The sequence below is a fragment of the Oncorhynchus tshawytscha genome, linkage group LG16 (assembly GCF_018296145.1).
Source record: "Oncorhynchus tshawytscha isolate Ot180627B linkage group LG16, Otsh_v2.0, whole genome shotgun sequence".
Classification (NCBI taxonomy): domain Eukaryota; kingdom Metazoa; phylum Chordata; class Actinopteri; order Salmoniformes; family Salmonidae; genus Oncorhynchus; species Oncorhynchus tshawytscha.
In genome coordinates, this window is record NC_056444.1 from 87,152,822 (window position 1) to 87,168,084 (window position 15,263).

Below are 15,263 nucleotides of genomic sequence, written 5' to 3' on the forward strand. Positions count from 1 at the left end.
TGGAAACATGAACACACTCCCAGCTCCATTTGAACAACTGACTGGAGAAAGAAGCTCATCAACTGCACCTGCAGCAGACGTGACACCCTCTGTCATGGCATTGAAACGCCTGCTCAACAAAACTGCCGACAGGCTGTGAACAAGAGATTTGGTGGTATTCTTTAGTATACTACTGGCCAATGTCCAGTCTCCTGACAACAGGGTAGATGAAATTTGAGCACGGGTTGCCTTCCAGAGATACATCAGAGATTGTAACATTCTCTGTTTCAAGGAAACATGGCTCTCTCTGGATATGTTGTCGGAATCAGTTCAGCCACTGGGCTTCTCCATGCATCGCGCCGACAGAGATAAACATCTCTCTGGGAAGAAGAAGAAGGGTGGGGGTGTATGCTTCATGATTAACGACTCATGGTGTAATCATAACAACATACAGGAACTCAAGTCCTTCTGCTGACCCAATCTAGAATTCCTTACAATCAAGGGCCTGCCATTTTATCTACTAAGAGAATTCTTGTCAGTTACAGTCACAGCTGTATAGATTCCACCTCAAGCAGACACCACGACGGCCATCAAGGAACTTCACTGGACTACATGCAAACTGGAAACTATACATTCTGAGGCTGTCTTTATTGTAGCTGGGGATTTTACCAAAGCAAATTTGAGAACTAGTCTACCTAAATTCTTCCAGCATATTAATTGCACTACACGCATGCACAATACCCTCGACCACTGCTACTCTTCCCGCGCCCTCCTAGGGCAAATCCGACCACGACGCCATCTTGCTCCTTCTGTCTTACAGGCAGAAACTCAAACAGGATGTACCAGTGACGAGTACCATTCAACGCTTTTCCGACCAACCGGAAGCAACGCTTCAAGATTGTTTTGATCACGCCGACTGGAATAATAATAGTGTTCAACGTTCTCCACAGTTTTTTCCCATCATCCTTTACTTCATCAATGTTGTGCTGATAGAATCCCTCCTTCTTTCCTTTGTTGAGCATGGTCACAAGATTTCTTAATTTACAATAACTTTGCTTATCAAACAGAGTACCAGATTTACTTTTTTTTGGCATCATGACATTTCTCAGCTCATCATCAATCCACCGTTTGACCTCACAGTGCATTTTCTTAAAGGGGCGTGTTTATCAGCGAAATAGTTTCATAAACAAACTTAGTGCCATTTCAGGATCATCGTCACTACACACTTCTAACCATTGGCCCATTCTAAATCTCATCCACAAATTAGTCCTGATTGAACCCTCTGTAGGAACTGTGGTAGATTACCTTAGGGCCTTTGGTATTGTAGTGTTCCTAGTGAGTGAGTCCTGATTGAACCCTCTATAGGACCTGTGGTAGATTACCTTAGGGCCAGCCTTTGGTATTGTATTGTTCCTTGTGAGCGAGTCCTGATTGAACCCTCTATAGGACCTGTGGTAGATTACCTTAGGGCCTTTGGTATTGTAGTGTTCCTAGTGAGTGAGTCCTGATTGAACCCTCTGTAGGACCTGTGGTAGATTACCTTAGGGCCTTTGGTATTGTAGTGTTCCTAGTGAGTGAGTCCTGATTGAACCCTCTATAGGACCTGTGGTAGATTACCTTAGGGCCTTTGGTATTTTAGTGTTCCTAGTGAGTGAGTCCTGATTGAACCCTCTATAGGACCTGTGGTAGATTACCTTAGGGCCTTTGGTATTTTAGTGTTCCTAGTGAGTGAGTCCTGATTGAACCCTCTATAGGACCTGTGGTAGATTACCTTAGGGCCTTTGGTATTTTAGTTTTCCTAGTGAGTGAGTCCTGATTGAACCCTCTGTAGGACCTGTGGTAGATTACCTTAGGGCCTTTGGTATTTTAGTTTTCCTAGTGAGTGAGTCCTGATTGAACCCTCTGTAGGACCTGTGGTAGATTACCTTAGGGCCTTTGGTATTTTAGTTTTCCTAGTGAGTGAGTCCTGATTGAATCCTCTGTAGGACCTGTGGTAGATTATTTTAGGGCCATTCTTTGGTAATTTAGTTTTCCTAGTGAGTTCAACCAGGTTATGATTATTGTAACCTAGTGCCTCTGATACAGCTTGTGATCGATGCAAGTTGATGTGTCACGTTCGTTGTATGAATCTGACCAAGGCGCATTGTGGTATCCGTACATTCTTTATTTATAAGAATGAAACACTGAACAAACTAACAAAATTAAACGTGAAGCTATACAAACGAGTGCTGACAGGCAACTACACATAGACAAGAACCCACAACAGAAAGTGGGAAACAGGGCTGCCTAAATATGATCCCCAATCAGAGACAACGATAAACAGCTGCCTCTGATTGGGAACCATATCAGTCCACCATAAACATACAAATACCTAGACCTACAAAACCCTAGACATGCAAAAAACCCTAGACAATACAAAAACTAGCGTATCCACCCAAGTCACACACTGACCTAACCTAAATATAAAGAAAACAGACATATCTCAGGTCAGGGCGTGACATGATGATGTAATACCGGACCTATGAGTAAACATTCTGGTTGGTAATATCATAACATGGGTTAGGTTACAGTCGTGGCCAAAAGTTTTGAGAATGACACAAATATTAATTTCCACAAAGTTTGCTGCTTCAGTGTCTTTAGATATTTTTGTCAGATGTTACTATGGAATACTGAAGTATAATTACAAGCATTTCATAAGTGTCAAAGGCTTGTATTGACAATTACATGAAGTTGATGCAAAGAGTCAATATTTGCAGTGTTGACCCTTCTTTTTCAAGACCTCTGCAATCTGCCCTGGCATGCTGTTAATTAACTTCTGGACCACATCCTGACTGATGGCAGCCCATTCTTGCATAATCAATGCTTGGAGTTTGTCAGAATTTGTGGGTTTTTGTGTGGCCATCCGCCTCTTGAGGATTGACCACAAGTTCCCAATGGGATTAAGGTCTGGCGATTTTCCTGGCCATGGACCCAAAATATCGATGTTTTGTTCCCCGAGCCACTTAGTTATTCCTTTTGCCTTATGGCAAAGTGCTCCATCATGCTGGAAAAGGCATTGTTCATCACCAAACTGTTCCTGGATGGTTGGGAGAAGTTGCTCTCGGGGGATGTGTTGGTACCATTCTTTATTCATGGCTGTGTTCTTTGGCAAAATTGTGAGTGAGCCCACTCCCTTGGCTGAGAAGCAACCCCACACATGAATGGTCTCAGGATGCTTTACTGTTGGCATGACACAGGACTGATGATAGCGCTCACCTCGTCTTCTCCGGATAAGCTTTTTTCCGGATGCCCCAAACAATGGGAAAGGGGATTCATCAGAGAAAATGACTTTACCCCAGTCCTCAGCAGTCCAATCCCTGTACCTTTTGCAGAGTATCAGTCTGTCCCTGATGTTTTTGCTGGAGAGAAGTGGCTTCTTTGCTGCCCTTCTTGACACCAGGCCATCCTCCAAAAGTCTTCACCTCACTGTGTGTGCAGATGCACTCACACCTGCCTGCTGCCATTCCTGAGCAAGCTCTGTACTGGTGGTGCCCCGATCCCGCAGCTGAATCAACTTTAGGAGACGGTCCTGGCGCTTGCTGGGCTTTCTTGAGCGCCCTGAAGCCTTCTTCACAACAACTGAACCGCTCTCCTTGAAGTTCTTGATGATCTGATAAATGGTTGATTTAGATGCAATCTTACTGGCAGCAATATCCTTGCCTGTGAAGCCCTTTTTGTGCAAAGCAATGATGATGGCACGTGTTTCCTTGCAGGTAACCATGGTTGACAGAGGAAGAACAATGATTCCAAGCACCACCCTCCTTTTGAAGCTTCCAGTCTGTTATTCGAACTCAATCAGCATGACAGAGTGATCTCCAGCCTTGTCCTCGTCAACACTCACACCTGTGTTAACGAGAGAATCACTGACATGATGTCAGCTGGTCCTTTTGTGGCAGGGCTGAAATGCAGTGGAAATGTTTTTGGGGGATTCAGTTCATTTGCATGGCAAAGAGGGACTTTGCAATTAACTGCAATTCATCTGATCACTCTTCATAACATTCTGGAGTACATGCAAATTACCATCATACAAACTGAGGCAGCAGACTTTGTGAAAATTAAGATTTGTGTCATTCTCAAATCTTTTGGCCACAACTGTACAGGTTCAAGTATCACACAACAGAAATACGACTGTACATTGGCAACAGAAATATGTTTCTTTCTCATTGGACAGTTGGTGTTAAATCTATATTCATATCTCCCCAAAAAATATATTTCCTTATTTTCATCAGATACCTTTTCCAAAATTTAGCAAATTCCATCAAGATATTTGACATCAGCACTAGGTGGCCTATAGCAGCTGTACCCACAGAGCCTATAGCAGCTGTACCCATAGAGACTATAGCAGCTGTACCCATAGAGACTATAGCAGCTGTACCCATAGAGACTATAGCAGCTGTACCCATAGAGCCTATAGCAGCTGTACCCATAGAGTCTATAGCAGCTGTACCCACAGAGTCTATAGCAGCTGTACCCACAGAGTCTATAGCAGCTGTACCCATAGAGCCTATAGCAGCTGTACCCATAAAGCCTATAGCAGCTGTACCCATAGAGCCTATAGCAGCTGTACCCATAGAGTCTATAGCAGCTGTACCCATAGAGACTATAGCAGCTGTACCCATAGAGACTATAGCAGCTGTACCCACAGAGTCTATAGCAGCTGTACCCATAGAGCCTATTGCAGCTGTACCCACAGAGCCTATAGCAGCTGTACCCATAGAGCCTATAGCAGCTGTACCCATAGAGTCTATAGCAGCTGTACCCATAGAGACTATAGCAGCTGTACCCATAGAGCCTATAGCAGCTGTACCCACAGAGTCTATAGCAGCTGTACCCATAGAGCCTATAGCAGCTGTACCCACAGAGCCTATAGCAGCTGTACCCACAGAGTCTATAGCAGCTGTACCCATAGAGCCTATAGCAGCTGTACCCATAAAGCCTATAGCAGCTGTACCCATAGAGCCTATAGCAGCTGTACCCATAGAGTCTATAGCAGCTGTACCCATAGAGACTATAGCAGCTGTACCCATAGAGACTATAGCAGCTGTACCCATAGAGACTATAGCAGCTGTACCCATAGAGCCTATAGCAGCTGTACCCATAGAGACTATAGCAGCTGTACCCATAGAGACTATAGCAGCTGTACCCATAGAGACTATAGCAGCTGTACCCATAGAGACTATAGCAGCTGTACCCATAGAGCCCATAGCAGCTGTACCCATAGAGCCTATAGCAGCTGTACCCATAGAGCCTATAGCAGCTGTACCCATAGAGCCTATAGCAGCTGTACCCATAGAGAATATAGCAGCTGTACCAACAGAGCCTATAGCAGCTGTACCCATAGAGCCTATAGCAGCTGTACCCATAGAGCCTATAGCAGCTGTACCCATAGAGCCTATAGCAGCTGTACCCATAGGGCCTATAGCAGCTGTACCCATAGAGCCTATAGCAGCTGTACCCATAGAGCCTATAGCAGCTGTACCCATAGAGTCTATAGCAGCTGTACCCATAGAGCCTATAGCAGCTGTACCCATAGAGACTATAGCAGCTGTACCCATAGAGCCTATAGCAGCTGTACCCATAGAGCCTATAGCAGCTGTACCCATAGAGAATATAGCAGCTGTACCAACAGAGCCTATAGCAGCTGTACCCATAGAGCCTATAGCAGCTGTACCCATAGAGCCTATAGCAGCTGTACCCATAGAGCCTATAGCAGCTGTACCCACAGAGCCTATAGCAGCTGTACCCACAGAGTCTATAGCAGCTGTACCCACAGAGCCCATAGCAGCTGTACCCACAGAGTCTATAGCAGCTGTACCCATAGAGCCTATAGCAGCTGTACCCATAGAGCCTATAGCAGCTGTACCCATAGAGACTATAGCAGCTCTACCCATAGAGACTATAGCAGCTGTACCCATAGAGCCTATAGCAGCTGTACCCACAGAGCCCATAGCAGCTGTACCCACAGAGTCTATAGCAGCTGTACCCATAGAGCCTATAGCAGCTGTACCCACAGAGCCTATAGCAGCTGTACCCACAGAGTCTATAGCAGCTGTACCCACAGAGCCCATAGCAGCTGTACCCACAGTCTATAGCAGCTGTACCCACAGAGCCTATAGCAGCTGTACCCATAGAGCCTATAGCAGCTGTACCCATAGGGCCTATAGCAGCTGTACCCATAGAGCCTATAGCAGCTGTACCCATAGAGCCTATAGCAGCTGTACCCATAGAGTCTATAGCAGCTGTACCCATAGAGCCTATAGCAGCTGTACCCACAGAGCCTATAGCAGCTGTACCCACAGAGCCTATAGCAGCTGTACCCACAGAGCCTATAGCAGCTGTACCCATAGAGCCTATAGCAGCTGTACCCATAGAGCCTATAGCAGCTGTACCCATAGAGCCTATAGCAGCTGTACCCATAGAGTCTATAGCAGCTGTACCCATAGAGCCTATAGCAGCTGTACCCATAGAGACTATAGCAGCTGTACCCATAGAGCCTATAGCAGCTGTACCCATAGAGCCTATAGCAGCTGTACCCACAGAGCCCATAGCAGCTGTACCCACAGAGTCTATAGCAGCTGTACCCATAGAGCCTATAGCAGCTGTACCTATAGGGCCTATAGCAGCTGTACCTATAGGGCCTATAGCAGCTGTACCCATAGAGCCTATAGCAGCTGTACCCATAGAGCCTATAGCAGCTGTACCCATAGAGCCTATAGCAGCTGTACCCATAAAGCCTATAGCAGCTGTACCCATAGAGCCTATAGCAGCTGTACCCACAGAGCCTATAGCAGCTGTACCCATAGAGACTATAGCAGCTCTACCCATAGAGTCTATAGCAGCTGTACCCATAGAGCCTATAGCAGCTGTACCCATAGAGCCTATAGCAGCTGTACCCACAGAGTCTATAGCAGCTGTACCCATAGAACCTATAGCAGCTGTACCCATAGAGCCTATAGCAGCTGTACCCACAGAGCCTATAGCAGCTGTACCCACAGAGCCTATAGCAGCTGTACCCATAGAGACTATAGCAGCTGTACCCACAGAGCCTATAGCAGCTGTACCCACAGAGCCTATAGCAGCTGTACCCACAGAGCCTATAGCAGCTGTACCCACAGAGCCTATAGCAGCTGTACCCACAGAGTCTATAGCAGCTGTACCCACAGAGCCTATAGCAGCTGTACCCACAGAGTCTATAGCAGCTGTACCCACAGAGTCTATGGCAGCTGTACCCATAGAGCCTATAGCAGCTGTACCCACAGTCTATAGCAGCTGTACCCACAGAGTCTATAGCAGCTGTACCCATAGAGCCTATAGGAGCTGTACCCACAGAGCCTATAGCAGCTGTACCCACAGAGCCTATAGCAGCTGTACCCACAGAGTCTATAGCAGCTGTACCCATAGAGCCTGTAGCAGCTGTACCCACAGAGTCTATAGCAGCTGTACCCACAGTATCTCTAATCCATTTAACATTAGGTCCTGACGTTGTTAAGCTGGAGTATGATCCTGGATGTAAACTGCAACTCCAACCCCCAGATCTATTTCTGTCCCTCCTGAACATATTGTATCCATGTATAGAGATCTCAGCTTCCTCAATAGAAGAGCCCAAGTGAGTCTCTGATATTGCCAATCATTTAATATTGTTTGACTGCACAAGACAGCTTATTTAATTAATTTTGTTCCTTAAACTATATATATGCCAGTGACAAATTAACAGACCTTTCTTTGGTATATTGTTATATATACAATATGGTATATTGTTTATTGGTCCAAACATGAATCAGCAGCTGGAATCTGAGAGAGAGACACTCAGTTAGTGTGTGTGTGTGTGTGTGTGTGTGTGTGTGTGTGTGTGTGTGTGTGTGTGTGTGTGTGTGTGTGTGTGTGTGTGTGTGTGTGTGTGTGTGTAATTACTTGTCTGTCGCTCCTCCTAACTCCTAGGGAGGGAGGGTGAACAACAGTTTGTCGTACCTCAGATATGCTATGTCGCCTCGTTCTTCTGCAGCATTCATATCTGATAATGTCACCTCGTTCTCTTGCAGCCTTCATATCTGATAATGTCACCTCGTTGTCTTGCAGCCTTCATATCTGATAATGTCACCTCGTTGTCTTGCAGCCTTCATATCTGATCATGTCACCTCGTTCTCTTGCAGCCTTTATATCTGATCATGTCACCTCGTTCTCTTGCAGCCTTCATATCTGATAATGTCACCTCGTTCTCTTGGGGGCGGTCATGCAGGAACCAATGAGGTTGCTGGGGGGCGTTCATGCAGGAACCAATGAGGTTGCTGGGGGCGTTCATGTAGGAACCAATGAGGTTGCTGGGGGGGGGCGTTCATGCAGGAACCAATGAGGTTGCTGGGGGGGCACATGCAGGAACCAATGAGGTTGCTGGGGGGCGTTCATGCAGGAACCAATGAGGTTGCTGGGGGGCGTTCATGCAGGAACCAATGAGGTTGCTGGTGGGGGTGGCATTCATGCAGGAACCAATGAGGGTGCTGGGGGTGGGGGCATTCATACAGGAACCAATGAGGTTGCTGGGGGGTTCATGTAGGAACCAATGAGGTTGCTGGGGGGGGGGTTCATGCAGGAACCAATGAGGTTGCTGGGGGGCGTTCATGCAGGAACCAATGAGGTTGCTGGGGGGTCATGCAGAAACCAATGAGGTTGCTGGGGGTTCATGCAGGAACCAATGAGGTTGCTGGGGGCGGGGCGTTCATGCAGGAACCAATGAGGTTGCTGGGGGGTCATGCAGAAACCAATGAGGTTGCTGGGGGGTTCATGCAGAAACCAATGAGGTTGCTGGGGGCGTTCATGCAGAAACCAATGAGGTTGCTGGGGGGTCATGCAGAAACCAATGAGGTTGCTGGGGGGTTCATGCAGGAACCAATGAGGTTGCTGGGGGGGCGGGGCGTTCATGCAGGAACCAATGAGGTTGCTGGGGGGTCATGCAGGAACCAATGAGGTTGCTGGGGGGCGTTCATGCAGGAACCAATGAGGTTGCTGGGGGGTCATGCAGAAACCAATGAGGTTGCTGGGGGGTTCATGCAGGAACCAATGAGGTTGCTGGGGGCGGGGCGTTCATGCAGGAACCAATGAGGTTGCTGGGGGGCGGGGCGTTCATGCAGGAACCAATGAGGTTGCTGGGGGGTTCATGCAGAAACCAATGAGGTTGCTGGGGGGCGTTCATGCAGAAACCAATGAGGTTGCTGGGGGGGGTCATGCAGAAACCAATGAGGTTGCTGGGGGGTTCATGCAGGAACCAATGAGGTTGCTGGGGGGCGGGGCGTTCATGCAGGAACCAATGAGGTTGCTGGGGGGTCATGCAGAAACCAATGAGGTTGCTGGGGGGCGTTCATGCAGGAACCAATGAGGTTGCTGGGGGGGTCATGCAGAAACCAATGAGGTTGCTGGGGGGTTCATGCAGGAACCAATGAGGTTGCTGGGGGGCGGGGCGTTCATGCAGGAACCAATGAGGTTGCTGGGGGGTCATGCAGAAACCAATGAGGTTGCTGGGGGGTTCATGCAGAAACCAATGAGGTTGCTGGGGGCGTTCATGCAGAAACCAATGAGGTTGCTGGGGGCGTTCATGCAGAAACCAATGAGGTTGCTGGGGGCGTTCATGCAGAAACCAATGAGGTTGCTGGGGGGCGTTCATGCAGAAACCAATGAGGTTGATGGTGGGGGGGGGCATTCCGTGCAGATGCAGGAATGCTCTGAATTGCAAGCTGCAGTTGAACACTATTGACAAAAGGGGGGCGCTAAGGTTTGACATTAGAGATTTGCATTTTTTTTCATGGATTTTGCAAATCTCTAATGTCAAAGCCTACAAAGTTGCCTGCCATTATGTCAGATTGTGACAAGCCAGGTCAAATACATTTTTACCTGACCAAATTATTATATGGCCTGCAAAAAAAAATGTGCAAACGGGTCTTTCTGTTTTTGTCTGTCATAATATTTGACAGCTCCACTGAGAGACGGGCAGTGAATCGACCAGCCGGCACCGATGTAAATAAAGGACGTCATTGTACCCACTGACCCTCGATGACCGACAGTCAGACACACGAAACCAACACAGACTGACAGGGACACCGCGAACTGCCTGCATGCACTGATGCACTGAATAATAATTTGTAATTGCAGATAAATATCCCGGACCGCTTGCAAACATAACACAGAGAATATATCCGAAAGAGTAATATTTAGTTAGTGCCAGCTGATAGTGGTGTTGGTGAAGGTGGTTAGCAAATGTAAACACGATTAGCTTTGGGACCAGCCTCAATGAACAGTTTAGACAGCATATGGACGATTGCAATAAAACCCTCGTTATTGTGCAAATCATAAACATCTTACCTTCCTCACGTTCAAGTTAAGTTTTCTGGTGTAATGTGTTCCCTAGCTACTGAGTGAAGGAGGGTGTGTTAGTTCAGCTCCAAAAATTATATTTGCAAAATGGCTTCATTTTGTGTAGTTGGGCGGTGCATGATAGTTGTTTCGACTATATGATTGGTGTATACAACGCACACACTCTTTCTCCGGGAATATGATTGGACGACAGTTAATCATTAAAGTTAATTTACGCAGGACAGGACATCCAAACGAATGGTTACGTTATTCTTCTTTCTCTGTCGACGAAGGTGGACTACAACACGTTACTATTACACTGTTATTACATGTTTATACACTGTACTTTGTATTAGAATACCAAATATTACATATTACAATGTATGGTATTAACATTCCTACTCGCCAATCCAATCAGTAGGGCTCTGGTGTGAATATACCACGACATGATATTGGACCGGTAACTGCAACCATTCCTCTGTATAGAAACATGCAGACAACACAACTCGCATTCAAGACAGATAAATCAAATTACAAAATCAAGCCTGAATACCCTAAAAATAACTTTATTTTGAAAAGCCTTAAGAAAAAAAAATACTAAGATGTCATATTGTACAAAAATAATAATAACAGATCACCACCCCCAGGTAAAAACAGAGTACAATACTGAAGTTTCTTTTCTCAGGTATAATTTACTTTTAGTAGCAGATCTTAAAATCAAACGTTTTTAGCTATTCAAAAGTAGTAAAAGCAGAGGACAGAACAGTAACGATACAGTATTAAAGGAAACACAATAGTGATCAATATTCCTTCGGCAATTGAGCAAATTTCAGGTCTTTTGAGCACAAACTTGAACATTGTGAAAATTCTGTGCAACTTCTGGCACGCGTTTACTGTGAACACTGAGGCTGTACCTGCTTTAAGTTACAGGTTTACTGTGAACACTGAGGCTGTACCTGCTTTAAGTTACAGGTTTACTGTGAACACTGAGGCTGTACCTGCTTTAAGTTACAGGTTTACTGTGAACACTGAGGCTGTACCTGCTTTAAGTTACAGTTTTACTGTGAACACTGAGGCTGTACCTGCTTTAAGTTACAGGTTTACTGTGAACACTGAGGCTGTACCTGCTTTAAGTTACAGTTTTACTGTGAACACTGAGGCTGTACCTGCTTTAAGTTACAGTTTTACTGTGAACACTGAGGCTGTACCTGCTTTAAGTTACAGTTTTACTGTGAACACTGAGGCTGTACCTGCTTTAAGTTACAGTTTTACTGTGAACACTGAGGCTGTACCCTCTTGAAGTTACAGTTTTACTGTGAACACTGAGGCTGTACCCACTTTAAGTTACAGTTTTAAGTGGTCAAGTAGGCTGCTCTGGATATTTGATCATAATATAGGCCTACCAGAGTAGCCTACCATCAAAAACAATGGAGAAAATGCATCCCATAATATGTTAAGATGGAAATAGCCGTTCTATCGTTCAACCTACAGTAGCAGTCAATGTGTGGTGTTCAATGCAGGCCTACATTCCATGACACTGTTGAAACAAACATGCCGGGATTGACAACCTGTTCATCCACTTGTCCTTTAGACAAGGAGGTGAATGAACATGTTTTTGTGTTGTTTGATGCAAGAAACCGCTTGACAAAATTAAATGCATTATTATTCCCATACCATTATTACAGAGAATCAGACAAATTATTGCTACCTTCCACTTATTTGCTACTTAGCTTATTCAAGCATGTCTCAAAATTCAACACTGCCCCTTTAAGACCGAATATAGGGATACCGCAGCTCTGATTGGTTATGGCGCACCGGTCGGTGTAGAGTATGGGCCTGTTTCGTGCCTGATGTCGTGCCTGTCAATACAATAGATTCCTACTCCAATTCTCTCTGCCTACAAGAAAATCTCTTGCATAGTTTGTTTTCTTTCAGTGTGGTTGCATTGAAAATGGCTAATATTGCGTTGATTCAATCCTAATTCGCACAGTAAAGGGAAACGCTGATAGTGTTAACTAAAAGGGAAAACTAGACAGTTCAATCTCGTACATCTCTGCGCGGGCTGAGGTCCCGGGAAGCCGTGCGCCCACGCAGCTTATAGGGAACATTGATAATAATAACATAATATTTACAGTAACGGAGTAAATAGGAAATGGAAATCAACTTTAATGTCAGGTTTCCCAGACACAGATTAAAGTTAGGCTTAGTTTAGTACTAAAAAAAATCTGCTTAAATGGAAAATCTCCATTGAAATACCGCTTTAGTCCAGGATTAATCTATGTCTTGGGAAATTATCTCTAAATATCAAATCGCTTTTAAATAAACCCACTGTAGACTATTGATTACTTCTACTGTCATCTCTGTAGATCAAGTATCAATCTCTCAAAAGTCCTCTCTCCTCATCTCACTCTCTTCATCACCCCCTCCACACAAAAAAAAGGACTAAAACATGAAAATGAAATCTTCATCTATGTATATTAAAATGCAAAAATATAAAATAGTTTGTAGATCTTTATTTCATTCTGAACAGCTGTTGGGTCTAATGACCACAGAGATCTGAGAACTACAGCTATGTTCTAATGGATTGGCACACTTGAAATAATTCACAATTTCTTCTAAAAAATAAGTTGATATTGAAAAAAAAAAAACTGCGCGTTCATAACTGCGCGTTCATACGTATATTAGTTTGATTAACAACTGCACAGGACCAAGAAAATAAAAGTCACTTCAAAGTCAGAAAATGGCCTGGACTAAAGTATTCCAAATCCATTTGGTTGGAGGCAGGTGATTATCTTTATAAGGTGTAATTTTATCTCCCCAACCAGTCTCAACCAGTCCCAACCAGTCTCAACATGCTTATAGTACTGACAACACAACCAGTCTCAACCAGTCTCAACATGCTTATAGTACTGACAACACAACCAGTCTCAACATGCTTATAGTACTGACAACACAACCAGTCTCAACCAGTCTCTACCAGTCTCAACATGCTTATAGTACTGACAACACAACCAGTCTCTACCAGTCTCAACATGCTTATAGTACTGACAACACAACCAGTCTCAACCAGTCTCAACATGCTTATAGTACTGACAACACAACCAGTCTCAACATGCTTATAGTACTGACAACACAACCAGTCTCAACCAGTCTCTACCAGTCTCAACATGCTTATAGTACTGACAACACAACCAGTCTCTACCAGTCTCAACATGCTTATAGTACTGACAACACAACCAGTCTCAACCAGTCTCAACATGCTTATAGTGCTGACAACACAACCAGTCTCAACCAGTCTCAACATGCTTATAGTACTGACAACACAACCAGTCTCAACCAGTCTCAACCAGTCTCAACATGCTCACAGTACTGACAACACAACCAGTCTCAACCAGTCTCAACATGCTTATAGTGCTGACAACACAACCAGTCTCAACCAGTCTCAACATGCTCACAGTACTGACAACACAACCAGTCTCAACCAGTCTCAACCAGTCTCAACATGCTCACAGTACTGACAACACAACCAGTCTCAACCAGTCTCAACATGCTCACAGTACTGACAACACAACCAGTCTCAACATACAGTACTGACAACACAACCAGTCTCAACATACTCACAGTACTGACAACACAACCAGTCTCAACCAGTCTCAACATACTCACAGTACTGACAACACAACCAGTCTCAACCAGTCTCAACATACTCACAGTACTGACAACACAACCAGTCTCAACATACTCACAGTACTGACAACACAACCAGTCTCAACATACTCACAGTACTGACAACACAACCAGTCTCAACCAGTCTCAACATACTCACAGTACTGACAACACAATCAGTCTCACAGTACTGACAACACAATCAGTCTCACAGTACTGACAACACAACCAGTCTCAACATGCTTATAGTGCTGACAACACAACCAGTCTCAACCAGTCTCAACATGCTCACAGTGCTGACAACACAACCAGTCTCAACCAGTCTCAACATGCTCACAGTACTGACAACACAACCAGTCTCAACCAGTCTCAACATGCTTATAGTACTGACAACACAACCAGTCTCAACCAGTCTCAACATGCTCACAGTACTGACAACACAACCAGTCTCAACCAGTCTCAACATGCTTATAGTACTGACAACACAACCAGTCTCAACCAGTCTCAACATGCTTATAGTACTGACAACACAACCAGTCTCAACATGCTCACAGTACTGACAACACAACCAGTCTCAACCAGTCTCAACATACTCACAGTACTGACAACACAACCAGTCTCAACCAGTCTCAACATGCTTATAGTGCTGACAACACAACCAGTCTCAACAGTACTGACAACACAATCAGTCTCACAGTACTGACAACACAACCAGTCTCAACATGCTTATAGTGCTGACAACACAACCAGTCTCAACCAGTCTCAACATGCTCACAGTGCTGACAACACAACCAGTCTCAACCAGTCTCAACATACTCACAGTACTGACAACACAACCAGTCTCAACCAGTCTCAACATGCTCACAGTACTGACAACACAACCAGTGTCAACAGTACTGACAACACAACCAGTCTCACAGTACTGACAACACAACCAGTCTCAACAGTACTGACAACACAATCAGTCTCACAGTACTGACAACACAACCAGTCTCAACCACTCTCAACAGTACTGACGATAACAACCAGTCTCTACCAGTCTTACAATACATGTATTGGACACATGGAAACTGTATATAGACAAACGCGCACACACACACAAACAAACCTGTCTTACACACAGCTCTAACACACACCTGTCTTACACGCTCACAACACACACCTGTGTTACAAGCTCACACACACACCTGTGTTACACGCTCACACACACACACCTGTCTTACACGCTCACACACCTG

General features: G+C 45.0%; 1 protein-coding gene across 1 annotated transcript; it reads left to right on the top strand.

The window, feature by feature from the left end:
* The first annotated feature begins 12,909 nt into the window (after positions 1-12,909).
* On the top strand, positions 12,910-15,004 carry LOC121839708 (dentin sialophosphoprotein-like). The gene is made up of 6 exons (XM_042299961.1): positions 12,910-13,436; positions 13,717-13,941; positions 14,088-14,132; positions 14,255-14,534; positions 14,570-14,747; positions 14,818-15,004. Exons 1-6 carry the CDS (start codon positions 13,347-13,349, stop codon positions 15,002-15,004), a joined length of 1,005 nt encoding a protein of 334 aa, XP_042155895.1. The 5' UTR covers positions 12,910-13,346.
* Positions 15,005-15,263: the final 259 nt, after the last annotated feature.

What these genes read in the sequence shown, in the direction of transcription:
- LOC121839708 (XM_042299961.1), top strand. Translation starts at nt 13,347, where the DNA reads ATGCTTATAGTACTGACAACACAACCAGTCTCTACCAGTCTCAACATG. An exon ending in ACAACACAACCAGTCTCAAC is followed by an intron (nt 13,942 to 14,087) that starts ATACAGTACTGA and finishes TGACAACACAAC; the next exon opens with CAGTCTCAACATACTCACAG. An exon ending in ACAACACAACCAGTCTCAAC is followed by an intron (nt 14,133 to 14,254) that starts ATACTCACAGTA and finishes TGACAACACAAC; the next exon opens with CAGTCTCAACATGCTTATAG.